The following is a 14,350-nucleotide window of genomic DNA, read 5'->3' as shown; positions in this document are numbered from 1 at the left end:
GGCTCTTATCTGAGCCAAGTCCTGAGCTGGGCAGGATGGAAGGAGTGTGAGAATCGCTTCTGCTGTTTCCCTGGCCACTCATCTCTGCCCGTTTTCTTTAGATACACAAATATCAATTTGTGGATAATTTCTGAGCCAGACTGTGGGCTTATTTAATGCTTTTATTCAGTACCTGTATTTTCAGTGATTACAGACTATGACAACGAACTTGCCCTCCCAGGTGAATATCTTTTAAAAACCTTAATTGGTGGTGTTGAACTTTGTTTTCTACGATTCAGACAAGATTTGTGTCATAGTTTGGCCTGGTTTCCATGATACTTTGGAGCAGTTCATCCAGATAGGATTTTTTTAATAATTCTTTTCCTCATTGGTTGTTTTGTTTTCTTTTTAATTATTCTTCTTTGTTTGGAAGCTACAAGCTTTTGCTTCAATGCACATTTAATTGTCTTTTAAAAGTATACTGGTATTTTGATGTATCTTTTTTATTTTCTGATGAGATTGTCAACTCAGAAGTTCTGTCTGCCTCCAGTTCTTACAGGTGGAGAATTGATATCGAGGGCTGAGATGTGGTTTAATTTACAGATGTGTTTTTGTGTTTTATGTGGCTAGACCGGCTCCTGCTGTTAATTCTGAACTTGCAGAGCAAAAGTGCTGCACTTCCATACTACAGAAATCATCCTGTTAAGAGCCAGTGATTAAATTCTGTTCACAATTTGCCTTTCAAATTAATGGGATAAACTGTTCTGGGAGGAAGATTACAGGGCGCTCCGTCTCTCTGATGCGCCCTAATGAAAACAAGGAACAATTTTTCTTCCTTACCATATGTTTTGGGAATAGCACTGGAGAGATGAACTCTGAATGTTTCAAAACTAAATTAAAGATTAGACTTATTTTCATCAATTCTGTCTTCAATGTGAAGGTCCAGCAGCAGGAAGCAGAGAGACGATGGGAAGAAATCCAGGTTTATCTCAGGAAAAGAACAGCAGAGCATGAAGCAGCACAACAAGGCATGTATCAAACAAGAAATCCCACATAATGCTAACTGCAGTGATCTTGCTGTATTTAAAAAAAAAAGTATTAGTTGGCTTAAGTGTTAAATAGAGCTCAAATTGATGTCAGTAGTGCTTGCACACCCTGGGGAAATTGTGTGCTGTGATACAACTTTAAATGCTGATGAGCAGAACCTTGGCCTGCTGGATCAAGGCTTCTCATCAGCTTCCCTGTTTGCAGTGCAAGTTACTTCCCCCTAGAGTTGAAGTATGTACTTCTGAATTTAAATCCTGATGTTTCTGCTACAGATGTGCAGAACAAGCTTGTCGCCAAAGACAACGAAATCCAGAGCTTGCACAGCAAACTCACTGATATGATGCTGTCGAAACAGCAGCTGGAGCAGAGGATGTTGCAGCTGATTGAGAATGAGCAAAAGAGAGCTTCTAAGGAGGACTCTATGCAATTGCGGGTGCAGGTATTGCTCACAGATCTTTTTTTTTTCCCCTTTGTGTCTGTGGAAACAGTAATAACCTTGAACTGCTGCTTTAACTAAGCTTTCCTACTGAGAGCTTGCATGCAGTGTTGGGAGGAGGACTGGAGCCGTTTGGGAGCAAGGATGTAATCCTTGCTGGCTGCAGGGAAACCAGCAGGTGTGTGGTGGGGTAGGGAACACTTCCTTTCAGACAAAGTGGGATGTTACACTTCCCCTCAAGCCAGCCTATCTCTGGGAGAAAGATGGCATTTCCAAAATATGTGAAAATTAAATGCTAAACTCTTCTTACTGGTAGAAGCACAACTAGGAGCTAATACTAGCAGAAGTTGACCATCTACAGATGTCAGCCTGCTTTTCTTTCCTGCTCTCTTACTAGGAGCTGGTAGAGCAGAACGATGCTTTGAACACTCAGCTTCAGAAGCTACATTCACAAATGGCAGCCCAGGTACAGCATGTTCTCACTCTTCCCTTTCTTCTGCAGTCTTTAATTGTGAATCTTCTATAAAAGACGGATCTTTTTTTAAGCTGGATGTGAGATGTGCAATAATGAAAGTGAAGACTTGTTAGCATCCTCTTTTGTAGTGTTCTCAACCTGATTTAAAACTTAAGCTTCTGCTCTCCTTTCTTTGGAGGGGGAGATGTCCACCTATCTCCTCCTGTACTGCCTTTCATTTAGAACCAGGAGTGGAATACCATTCAATTTTTTTTTCTATAGCTTTGCATGTGTGGGTATTCTCATGTGGTTCTGTGGTCTTTCTGCTGTCCTCCTGTGAACCAACTGATAATGTCTCTCCCCTTGTCATCAGATTGAGGAATGGTGACTTAGGTGGCTGCTGTATGAAGCTCTGTTCAGTCCAGTGGGGGCAGAACACCTCGCATAAACCCCCTTTGAGGAAGTAGGGTTGGACTGGATAGGTACCTCTGTGGACATCAGGGGGGTGATGAAGAGGTTTGACAGTGGAATGTCCCATAAGGCAGCTCAGGAGACAAGTGCTGGTGATCCCCATTGCTTGTTTGGAATCTGACAAAGAGCATCTTCTGGTTGTATTGCCTTGAGCAGAAAGGGAAGGGTTATTAGTACGTGCTGAGATCCTTCCTGTGTTCTGTAGCTAGGAAATACTTGAAATCTGCCTGTGCCAGTTTGAAATAATGAGATAAATCTTACAAGTTCAATTCCTGGTTTGCTGCAGAGGTTGATTCTTTGCCTTACTCTCAGCTGTGGTTGTTTTTTTCTTTTTTTCTGCAGACCTCAGCTTCAGTCCTGGCAGAAGAACTGCACAAAGTGTGAGCATTCATTTCCCCTGGTGTTTGGGAAATGTCACTGGCTGCTAACACACACCACCTTTCCTCAGTGCATGCACAGTGTGTATGGGAGGGAAGGGTAAAGGAATTGTTGTCAATGCTTTTCACTTTCTAAATGTGAGATTCACTTTGGAGCTGGGACAACACTTCCTGCAGACTTCCTTTCTGTTTCTGGTCTCAGATTCGCAGCCTGTTGTATGGAGGTCTGTACTGCACAGAAAGCAGTGCCTCCTGTTGTTTATGGGAATCAGTGCAGCAAGCAGAGATGTGCATGACCATTTCTCCCTTTGGGAGATTGGGGTAGTTTTGTTTCGGAGCTAGAAAACATCCCATAAATGTTTGGCAAGCAGCATTTGAAATGGAGGGAAAAGCTTTTGGTCCCAAAACGTGCTGTCAGCAGAAATGTGGGTAGGACCTGGACTGAAGGGCTAGTATGTATCTTGTGTTTAGCCTTCTATTTCATGAGCAACTTTCATTCTAGGCCTTCCAGTACTGATATGTCATCACTCTCATTTATACAGCATTGCAGAAAAGGACAAACAGCTAAAGCAGATGGAGGACTCATTAGGCAATGAACACGCCAATTTAACAAGCAAGGAAGAAGAGCTCAAGGTATAATAAAAGCACATGTAAATGCCAGCTGGTGGAGGGATGGGCTCACTGGGTGTGCATATGAAATGAAGACTGTGAGGTGGTTGCTGTCATTAGGTCTAGAACCAGCTCCTTTGACTACAAGGCAACTGATCTAGCCAGGATTGGTGTGTGATGAAAGCCACTGATGACAAATGTTAGGGGTTTCCTTTGCAATCACCTATAGTCTACAACAAAAAAATAGCCAGGGATATTTTACACTGAAAAGTGGGCTTAGCTGAAAGATCATCTATGTGCAAAATGCAAATGTATTTTTTTCTTCCTTCAGGTCTTGCAGAATATGAACCTGTCCCTGAAATCAGAAATACAGAAGTTACAGGCTCTGACAAATGAACAGGTAAAATAACTGATTCGTTTTTATCACCTTCCCATTGCCTATTTTGTCCTAAATGCAAAGGCAGATCTGTTGGTTTAAGCGAGCTATACACCACTAGCAGTGTGAGGTTACAGAATCAGGTTAATATGTGATTCCCTAGATGTTTTGTTTTTGGTCAGAGATCTGCTCTTAATTTCCCTTCTTCACTGGCTGAATCTGTTTTACTTAGCCAAGTGACTGAAGCACTTGCTGGTTATGTTTATCTAGATTTGCTGATGTCTTAAGGACTTTGCACAGGAGTGAACACAACTGTTGTTAAATATGCAGCCCTGGCATCTAAGAAAGTAAAAACCAAGAATATATAGAAAAACCTACCTCACAACAGATGTATTTTCAAAACCAAACATATGCTTTCCCCTCTGCTATTACTGTGTGGCCAGTGCATTACAGAGGTGGAAGTGCTCTGATTAATTACTGAAAATCCTGGTTGTTAAATGAATCCTTTCAAGATCTTCTTTCTTCTTGTAATTGCATGCTTGCCTGATATGTATTGGTGTTTTACAAGTGCATAATGACAAGCTTACCCCTTTCTTTCTTGCTGGTGTCATGTGTTGAGAGGCCAAACGACTTGTTCTAGCTTTTTAATATTGTGGAATGAAGGGTTGATTGAATCATGTGATGTATCTTAAGTCTGTGTTAATCCTCTTTATATCTAGGCTGCTGCTGCACATGAGCTGGAAAGGATGCAGAAAAGGTAAATAAATAGCTCTGGCATTCAATAAATAATTTTTATCAGTCTTTTATGTTCTTTTGAATTGATGCTTTTTGTGAGATGAATGTAACTCTTCTATTGTGTCTCAGCATTCACATCAAAGACGACAAAATAAGAACTCTTGAGGAGCAGCTTCGAGAAGAACTTGCTCAGACTGTGAACACAAAAGAAGAATTTAAGGTAAGATGCAGAACAACTGTCCTTGTGCTTAATGACATCAGGTTTTCCAGGCTTCTGAGGCTGTGGAGTAGTTCAGACAATTGATTGTTGATTTGTAAAACAGAGCTGACTTCCAGGTGTTAAGCTATGTTACAGCATTCTTTTATTTTTTTTTTACAAGGCAAGGGTAATGTGGGATATCAGAATAGTAACAACAGAGGGTGAGAGATGTGAGGTAACTCAAGTCGAGTGTAGTATCTACAGCTGCAAAGAGTGATGTCTTTGAAATGTGGAGGAGAAGGCTGTTCAGTAAAAACTATTGCAGTTTTGTTGCATTCTACATTTGAATGCAACTTCCAAGGCCTTGGTGGGAGCCTTTGCTTGGGTTATAATGCTGTCAGTTTCTTTTTTTTCTTTTTTTTATTTTTCTGCCAAGGTAGGTATAAAAATGCTTATTTTCCTCCTGCCAGCTTCCAAATTGTTTCTCATAAGGAAGCAGCTAAATTTCCAAAGCTTTTATTTCTGTGATCTGGGGTCTGCACTGCAGAGCTGGTGCTTGTTTTTAAGTGGTGTTGATAAAGATCAACGTAACTCAGTCTGAGCTTTGCAGTACCTTGTTGGTAGGTTTGCTGGTGATGAACAGAGCAGGTGGGTGTAGTGCCCAAGCTGCATAGCTTCTCTAAGAGAGGCCATGCCCTATGGATCTCCTAGAGCTCTTGTAACTGTTATCAAGTAATGGATGTGGTTCACTTATTAAAACTGCATTTTTGAATAGATTTTGGTGGCAAAACCCCCAAAGTTTCTCTGAGATGTCAAAGAACAACAGATAATGGTTTCCTCGGTTAATAACTGGTTAAAGAATAACTAACAAAGTAGGACTTTAGGTGGTCGTTCTTCACAATAAGCTATTAGCTGAACCTTCAGGGAGGTGTGGAAGGTGAGCATGAAGAAGTGACATCTTTATTATGCATTTGATTACCTTATGTGATCTGACTCTCAAGAATCACAGGGGGCTTCTAGGTGGTGCAGTGTTTTAAGATGGCAGGTATAGTGGTGAAAGTGAATGTGATAAGGAATAATGTGAATGTAGAATAGAAAAAGATTTTAGAGGTGTTATGGGGTGGTTATGGGCTGAAATCAGCAAGGTACTTTGTGTCCAGAAATCACCTGGAGACAATTGAGCAGTTCTCAGGTAGTGAACAGGGATCTGAGTGCAAGTGGTCATTCTTGTGATAGTGTGGAAATCCATAGAGTACTCTCAGCATGAATGTTCTGTGCACTTGGAATTTCTTCTTTGATCCCAAACGTAAGCCTACCCCGAATGCTTCTCCCTGAGCAAGTGCTCCTTTCTTCCCACACACGTGGAAGAGGGAAAAACCAGGCTCAAAACAGCAATTCTTCAGTCCTCACCTTTGCTGTCCCTTCCTGCTATCAAATCTTGAGATGATGCTGATGCTCCTTGAGGAGGAAAATGTGGTTTCTCTTGCCTGTATACTTGGCACTGTCTGATCCCCTGCCAGGGAATGAAGATGGTAACAGCTGAATTTCTCATGGGAACATAAGGACAGAAGTATTAGCCATCTTTCTTGCTTTCCTGTACTAAAGGACTCTTTGTAGTCTTGTAGCTTCCTAAGAACTGACTGTAAGAGCTTCTGTGTTATTTAATTACCTTGTTGCCACTGTGCAAATGCTGTAGTTTGGGTGTGCAGTTCTGAGCTGATAAATGTGAATTTCCTTTCAGATTCTCAAGGATCAAAACAAAACTTTGCAAGCTGAAGTGCAGAAGCTGCAGACTCTCCTATCTGAGCCAGTACAGCCAACATTTGAGGTTGTATCAAATGTCCTCCAATTCTTTTGAATTTCTTAGGTATTTTCTTTTAAGTGGGCCATGGGCAAAATCTGTTGCTCTTTAGGTATACATGGGAAGTCCAAGTCATGCAGCTTCTAGATCTGGCAAAGAGTATCCATACAAAATGTGTATTTTTTTCCTCCCCTGGAGAATGCCAGCTTAATGCAAGCAAGAACTTTTCTGCAACCTCTCCCAGTTTTAATGATGATTTCTGAATAGAAAAATCCCACGAGCAACCAGCCCTCCTAGGAAAAAGATTTCTTATTGGTATGGGGAGAGATCAGAGTAAGATCTTCATGTTGCTTGTTTTCATTCTGTCTGAGAGTGAGTTCTCAGACCAGTAGTAATCAAAGAAAAGACTCACATTATGATGGTTTTTTCCTATTACTATCTTCTTTTTTTTTCTCCCTCTTCTTCCATGTTTTTTGCAATGGCATCAGTCTGAGTGCTTGTGCAGGATACTGTGGGTTAAGAGCTATTCTGCCCAGTTTCCTTTGCCTGAGACAGCTTTGAATACCCAACTTCATGTTCCTGTAGAATCAGAAAACTTTCTGAAATACTGGAGAAAGACTTGTAGGACAGGAAACTTTCCAGTCCCGTGCAGCTCCCTGTCTTCTGGCAGATAATCAGGTTTGCAGCCCTTACTCCCCTGGGAGGGCTGGTTTGTTGTCCTGCCTGAAATAGCTGATTTTCCTTGGGAGCTGGTTTACATTTCTCGTGGGGTCTCTTGTAGTGCATTACTGTTGGCCTTTGAGAAGTCATAAATGCTCTGTTGGGTAGCCTTAAGTGGAGCTTGTGATTTTGGTAGATACTCAAAGGATACAGATTTCTCAGGTGTTTGGGCTGAGTCTCTGTACCTCTCTGGAAAGACTGACATGTGTCCAGGATCAGCATTAGACCCTTGTGCAACGAGGACATTCTCCCCTATTCTGTTACCTGCTGGATTGGTGCAGTTCAGTAACTAAACTTCTGGAGAAGCTGATGCTCTCTAATTCTTTTTATTGTTAAAATCCCAAATTGTTATTGATCCCACTGGTGATCACCCTATTGCTTTTTTTTTTTAATTAGGCAAACAAAGATTTGTTAGAGGAGATGGAAAGAGGGTAAGAAACCACTTTTTCTTTTGCATCAAAGGATCATGTAGAGATCCAGTTCTGGCAGCAGGATTGCTGTTGATAGCTAACATGCTGCCAGAGGTTAACACTGCTTTCCTAATGCTCACTTCTGATTTCTCAGAATGAGAGAGAGGGATGATAAAATCAAGACGGTTGAAGAGCTGCTTGAGGCAGGACTCATACAGATGGCTAATAAAGAGGAGGAGCTGAAGGTAAAGTCTCCTGTATTATCTTTTTATGGGGAAATAGAGCTTAAGTGCTCTTGTGCAAAGTACGTGCTGGAGTGCTTATAGTGAGATCTGAGATTGTTCCCTTTGAGTAGGAGAGGCTTCTGGAGATAGGGTTAAAACCTTTTTGGTAGCACAGACTAAACATAGGCATTAATGGTATGTATTCTCTCTGCTTAGTTTAGAGTAGGCTTTACTAGCATCTTGGTGTCCTTTGGAGTCAAGGTAATACATCTTCAGAGCTGCATGTTTGGTGTAATCTGAAACAAATCTGTGTTCAGAAAAGGGATTTTTGTAGTAACTTGGCAGCATGAGACTATAGTATCTTTTTTACTTACTGGTAATCTGAAAGGCAGTACCAAGATATGTTTCCTGCTGAGTTTTGCTGGAATGCTCTGTCCTGTCTGTCTGGACGTATCTGAAACAATGCTCACTTTGTGTCCCTAAGCTCCAGGTGAATTACTGATGCCACCAGGGAGAACTTGCATGCTGGCAAACTGTCAGGGTACCAAACAGCCAAAGGTGTTAGCACATCATCTAAATGTTTCCCTGGACTTAAGTTTGAAGTGTTCCTGTGGGTTGAAGAGTAATTATTCCACTGAATAATTTGGCTCTAACTGCAGAGGGGGGTCTCTTTCAGGCTTTCAAATAGTCTTTCACTTGTTCTAAAATAAATTATTTTTCTGTCAAGCTTAACACATTTTCCCCAATAAATGAGTCTTTCATTATCTGTTTCTCTGCTTTCAAAGGTACTGCGAACAGAAAATTCATCCTTGAGAAAAGAACTTCAAAGTCTGCAAATTCAGCTATCAGAGCAGGTAGTACTTCTCATCTAAAACTTTTATTACACCTAAACTTAAATCTAAAAGGATCTTGCTGTGGTTGCAAAAGTCAAGGGAAAAAGGTGAGGATGTCTTTGAAGCCTGTTGGCAAAGGATCCTGTTTTCTTCTAGCGCTGGTCTGGAAGCTGTTATATCTGTCAAATGCTTCCTTTGCATAAGTGTCAGAAATGTGTTGGATCTCAAAGTTCCAATTCAGCAGTGGTTCTTGCCACGTACTGAAATGGCTGGGGGTTGTGTTTTTCCAGCATGCAATAAACATGGCTGGTAGGGAGCTCCTGCTGCATCAGCCTGAGTCTGCATATTTGAGATTGCTAATTTAACCCACACTTCTGCAGATGTGACTTAACCCCCTTCTCTTTATATCTGTGTTCTGTGACTCTGTCACAGTGTGACACTTGTTACCGCATTATTGTTTTTGACGTGGGCTCAATGCCTATCACAAAGTACCTTGTTGGTATCCAGTTCTGCATGGGTGACTCAGGAGAGCATTTCTATAAAGTCGTTTGAGAGAGAGGGAAAAAACCTCAATATTTATTGTTAGAATTACTTGGGGAGGTGTACAGTGAAGCTCAGCTTCTAGTTAAGCTGGGGTGTGGGGTTTGTCTTGCTTTGCTGTAATTTGTTGCAGACCAGCTAATTTTGGCAGGAACAGCCAGATAGATAACATCTCTAGACTGCTATGCTCTCTTTTACCCAGTGCCAAAGGGCCCAAGCTCTTTACTCCTCACCCCTTAGCATTTGCAGATAGTTTTGCTCTCTTGTTTTTTCTAAGCTGAAGATCTGTTTTCAACAGGTTTCCTTCCAATCACTGGTGGAAGAACTCCAGAAAGTGTAAGTGCCTGCACCAGTTCCATTTCTGATTGTTACTTCTGTCTATTTCATGACTGCTCGTTTTGCTTCCCTGAAACAACTTACTTCTAACTGGGTGAAGTGTGCATGTGCAGCAGGAAGCATCATTGCTTTGGAAGCATGTCAAGTCAGATGAACAGCTTTGAAAATCCAGTTGTTTCTCTGCTAAGCAATTAACTTCATAAGTCTAACTTTGACTAGATGAGGGATTGCACTGAGCTGTCAGATAATTGTTTCTCTGCAGTGGGTACTCTGAAAGGACTGAGCTTGTTCAAGCTGTGTGTGTATGTGCATTTGAAGTTAATAAATGCTTTCTGAAATGTTGAGTGAAGACTGAAGTGTGTGTCATTCCAGAGGTATCAGTGTATTTTTTTTTTTTGCTTAAGTATGCAAATTAAGCTATCTATTTAGCATGATGAGCTACTGGTTATGTAAAACTGGTGTGTTCTGCAATATTCTCATATACTCCTCCTGCTGGTTGCTTCTGGTTTTGGGACTGCAGTGAAAAATGGTGCCTGCAAGAGTGGAAGATCCCACTGTAATTCCCAGAGGCTACTGGTGGGTTGTGAGCTGTATTTGCTCATATAGCCTCATTTGTTCAGCCAACTAATGCTATTCTTCTGCTCTTGCTAAGGATCCACGAGAAGGATGGCAAAATAAAATCAGTGGAAGAACTCCTACAAGCAGAAATCCTTAAAGTAGCAAGCAAGGAAAAGACTGTTCAGGTACCCATCTCAGTACCTTCCAACACCTTGGCTCCTTTCTGTGTCTATGCCATTGACACCGTTTATTCGTTTCTGCATGGCATTCTGTAGAGATGAATTTGTAGCTTCCATTTTTGTGGTGTTTTTGTTTCCATTGTCCAATCCTGTCTTGTTTTGTCATTGAAAAGGCTTTGACACAGAAAATAGAGGCTCTGAAAGAAGAAGTAGGAAATTCCCAGCTTGAGATGGAGAAACAGGTAAAACACCTTAGTGCCAGAAGTGTGAACCAGACTTGCCTTGGATGCACTGCTCACTCATTTCTGTTTGACTATGTTTTCTTTCACTGGTGTATGTCATTAGATAAGGACACTTTCTGATGGTAGAGCTACGCTTTTCTCTGATATGAGGCTGTAAACATGTAGTGTAACTGCTAGTGCCCTGCAGAAACCACCTTTCTCTGGATGCCAAAGCTTTTTACATTTGTGACTGACTTTTGGCAAGATTTGGCATTGCTTAAAACACTGTAGCATTGGTCTGGCTGGGCACACTGTGTACTGGGATGTGCTGTCCCTGCAGTGCTGCGGAACCCCAGGATGTCTGTTGGCTTTGTGACTTTTTGAAATCTCCAGTGCTGCTGAAATCTCCTTTTCTGTTGTTCTTTGTTACTAGAACAATACTACTGACCCAAATTTTATTTGGTTTCTGGATAAAGCTAAGGCCATTCTTTTTCCAGTGTCCAAAGAAAGCCTGTCTTGGCAGAGGGAGATTTTACTCTAGCTATCAGGAATGCAGAAATGGAGGAGTACTGGCTTTTTTGGCATGCTGGCTGTCTAGCATCTAGGAGCCCGTGTTTCCTTAGGGAGTCCATTCTGCAGGCAGCTTGATCCATTGTGCTGGCAGGAAGTTTGCTTGCTTGTTTCTGTGGGGTGCCTGGCTCATTTAGTCTAATTTTTCAGTCTTTCTGGTGACATTCCAATGTGTCACCTACTTTCTTCTTTCCTTAGTGGTAAAGTTTTGTCCTTTTTAGGCAAAACTTCATAGAACATGTTTGGACCTTTCCTCTAGTGCAGTTTCCCAGGAACTGGAGGAATTATTTGTGCTGTTCCATCCATGGAAGTGACACAGAGCCCAGGACAAAATGCGTTTTGGTGTCACTGGCCCTGCATATCACAGAATCACAGGGGTTGGAAGGGACCTCTGGAGATCATCCAGTTCAAGCCCCCACTAAAGTGGGTTCCCCACCTCCTCCAGAGGCAGTACATGTGCACCTCTTGGTCTCCTGCAAGTAGAAACAGAGGTTTTTGGGAATGTCTGAAATGGGTTGGAGAGGGTTAAACTCATGGAGCTGTTTGGACAGCTGGTATCTACACAGGTAGCAAGTCTGCTTTGTCAGTCCTCTATACAAAATTCAAAGCAAATATTCCTACTCCGTCTTTATCCAGTTCATGTCTAGTCTTGTTGTGCAGAGATGTGAATGACCAGAGGTGATCTCTGACCTGAGCTGCAGTTCCCAGTGAGGTGGTTGTCATCAGTGTCTGCTTTTTCCTTTGTTGCCTTCAGTGAACGCTGCTCTGGTTGGCCTGCATGTGTTCCCACTTGCACTCTTTTCCTTTCTGCTGTGGAAGTCCTGTTTTAAAAGTGGTGAAAGTAAATAACAGAGATGTTTTACTTCTCATCATTTATTTTCTCACAAAGAATGCGTGTTTGTGCTTACATCACTGCAACAAATCCTGCCTATTTTTAATGGTCTTTAAAGTTTTTCCACCTGTTTCTCCCTAAAGCACTTTATAGCTTTCATGTGTCTTCTCCATGGGTATTGAACTGAAGTACTGATTGTTCTCTTTAGGTGTCAATTACATCCCAAGTCAAAGAACTTCAGACTCTGTAAGTACAGCTGCTAACATGTTTCATCTGCCCTGTGCACTCCTCATTTCCCTGCTCTGATCTTCAATTTAAAGCTTTCTTGCCCAAGAATATCTCTGGTTCTCATCAAGGGAGCCAAGCAAGCAACATCAGACTTAACAGATGTGCAGCTTTACTGCATTTGCCTGCAAACGAGGGGAGAAGCACTGCTTGGCTTTGTGGTCCTAAATTAACTTACATGGGATGAAATCCAAGTCAGGTTGGATGCACGTAGGCAAGGTGCTGTGGCAAACTTATTAAATAAAGTCTGTACTGTAGGAGGTGGGTTGGTGGATAAGAACTGAATCGCTGTGGTCATCTGTCCCTCATGTCCCCATTGGGACTCCCTCCCCCACTGGGAGAAAGGGAGGAGTTGTTTATAGGGGAGGAGAGCACTCATTTGAAATCCCTGCGATGTATGTTGATGCAGAATTTGACTGCTTTCACTTAGTGATCAGTACCATGATCAAGGGCTTCTCCTGCTAACCAAGTTTGATGTGGAAATGTTCTCACATTGATTTTTCAGCAGGTGAATTATGGTTATGCCTTTGATCACATTGGCTGCTTCTGTTTGTTACATGCTGAAAAGCACAGTATTTCTTTTCTTTTGAGATGAATAAAAGAGCAAGGGCTTATTCTGTGTGTCTGTGTGTATGATGGTACAGGTTGAAGGGGAAGGAAAATCAGGTGAAAACCATGGAAGCCTTACTGGAAGAGAAGGAGAAAGAGATTGTTCAGAAAGGAGAATGGCTGAAGGTAAGCTTCCTTAGTATTCTGAAGGGAAATGCATCCTGTTGCAGTGTTTCTGGATGTGGAAAGATTACATTTATATTTCTGAGCTCCCTTTTTTTTCTGTTTGTGCAAAGGGTCAGCAAGATACAGTTGCACAATTAACCAGTAAAGTTCAGGAGTTAGAACAGCAGAACCTGCAACATCTCCAACAGGTATGGCTTGCAGAGTGGGTGTGATCATAGGGGGTGCTTGGTTGAACTGGAAGATGTTTAGCCTCTGCTCCTCTTAAAAGGTTTGTATTGGCTTCAATCTACAGAGCTATTTTAAATTCTGTTTGACTAAACTGGTGGGGTATACTATGCAGTAAGCCTATTTCACCTGTGCTTATCCAAAGCAGATGTTAATGCAGCTAATGAGCTTGACGAGCTTTCCTTTAACTTGGATGATACTGTCCTTAATGAGCATTCTGGAAATACAGGAGCTCAGCATAGTCACAGCTGTGTGCTGGGTGCCTCCTTGCCACACTGAAGCAGTGTCTCTGTAGGGGAAGGGGTAGCAGAGAAGCTCCTGCTGTTACAGAATGTAACAGCTTCCCTTGAAGTGCTGAGGCTTTGCTGTGATTTAGGATACATAGAGAAAGCCATGCTTCTGAAATTCGTGTGTTTAGATATTCTTGGAGCAACGCGCTTTGTTACGGTGCAAGCTTCTCAGCATCTCACTGGGAGTTCCTGTTAACTTAAAGACTTCTGACGTGGCTTGTGCTATCAGAGTGAGATTGGGAATTCTTGTTTTTCAGGTACCTGCTGCATCCCAAGTCCAGGAGCTGGAGAGCCGGTGAGCACACTTCATAGCAGCTTCTCTGCTGTAACGTGCGTTCAGTGCTGGCGTCTAGCTGAAATTGGAATGTACAACTTGGTTTCAAGAATTTTATGGGCTTTGCTAAAGTAAGCTGTTAGTGCTGATGGATGCACACCAGCCAGCACGTCTGCTGCTCGTGTAATAGCAACGTCTGGTGGCCCTGCCTCGTGCATCTGAGCTGCAGCCTTCAGATGCTCTGTGAAAGTGAATGATCGCCCAGGGCTGCGCTGAGTAGTGAAGCTGCTGCTGCTGCTTGTGTCTAGTGATAATTTCTCCTTCTGTTTAGCATGTTTAAAATAGCGTGCTTTTAAGTACCTGCAGTTCAGTCAGTAAAAGCAATGAATAGTTTTCCATTTTCAGTCTGAGATGCAGTAACCAGTTTTCCAGCTCTTGTTTTATGAAGAGACGCTGCCAGAGGTCCCTCTGTTTTCACTCTGCTTTGTCTGGCTGCTCTAATTCAGACAGGCTGCATGTTCTTGTGCCATGACTTTGTCTTAGAACCGCTGAAGTTGGAAAAGACCACTAAGGTCCCAAGTGCATCCCACTCCCACCATGCCCACTGACCACATCCCTTGGTGCCACGTCTCTT

At 42.2% G+C, this 14,350-nt stretch overlaps 1 protein-coding gene across 6 annotated transcripts in view; it reads left to right on the top strand.

The window, feature by feature from the left end:
* KTN1 (kinectin 1) overlaps positions 1 to 14,350 on the top strand; it is a 58,819-nt gene that overhangs the window by 23,917 nt on the left and 20,552 nt on the right. For 4 of the 6 annotated variants that reach the window (XM_010712109.3, XM_010712107.3, XM_010712106.3 and 1 more), the window contains exons 10-28: positions 920 to 1,007; positions 1,299 to 1,465; positions 1,860 to 1,928; positions 2,730 to 2,767; positions 3,307 to 3,397; positions 3,705 to 3,773; positions 4,469 to 4,506; positions 4,614 to 4,704; positions 6,425 to 6,511; positions 7,601 to 7,635; positions 7,769 to 7,859; positions 8,624 to 8,692; positions 9,510 to 9,547; positions 10,200 to 10,290; positions 10,458 to 10,526; positions 12,116 to 12,153; positions 12,837 to 12,927; positions 13,038 to 13,115; positions 13,700 to 13,737. In XM_010712109.3, coding sequence (XP_010710411.1) covers positions 920 to 1,007; positions 1,299 to 1,465; positions 1,860 to 1,928; positions 2,730 to 2,767; positions 3,307 to 3,397; positions 3,705 to 3,773; positions 4,469 to 4,506; positions 4,614 to 4,704; positions 6,425 to 6,511; positions 7,601 to 7,635; positions 7,769 to 7,859; positions 8,624 to 8,692; positions 9,510 to 9,547; positions 10,200 to 10,290; positions 10,458 to 10,526; positions 12,116 to 12,153; positions 12,837 to 12,927; positions 13,038 to 13,115; positions 13,700 to 13,737 — 1,376 coding nt within the window. The remainder of the gene's footprint in view (positions 1 to 919; positions 1,008 to 1,298; positions 1,466 to 1,859; positions 1,929 to 2,729; positions 2,768 to 3,306; positions 3,398 to 3,704; positions 3,774 to 4,468; positions 4,507 to 4,613; positions 4,705 to 6,424; positions 6,512 to 7,600; positions 7,636 to 7,768; positions 7,860 to 8,623; positions 8,693 to 9,509; positions 9,548 to 10,199; positions 10,291 to 10,457; positions 10,527 to 12,115; positions 12,154 to 12,836; positions 12,928 to 13,037; positions 13,116 to 13,699; positions 13,738 to 14,350) is intronic. The other 2 variants (XM_010712105.3, XM_010712110.2) reach the window with 1 other exon arrangement.

The sequence above is a fragment of the Meleagris gallopavo genome, chromosome 5 (genome assembly GCF_000146605.3).
Source record: "Meleagris gallopavo isolate NT-WF06-2002-E0010 breed Aviagen turkey brand Nicholas breeding stock chromosome 5, Turkey_5.1, whole genome shotgun sequence".
In the NCBI taxonomy this organism is placed as follows: Eukaryota; Metazoa; Chordata; class Aves; order Galliformes; family Phasianidae; genus Meleagris; species Meleagris gallopavo.
Note: the sequence above shows the minus strand (reverse complement) of the source record. Positions and strands in the feature narration are given on the sequence as shown.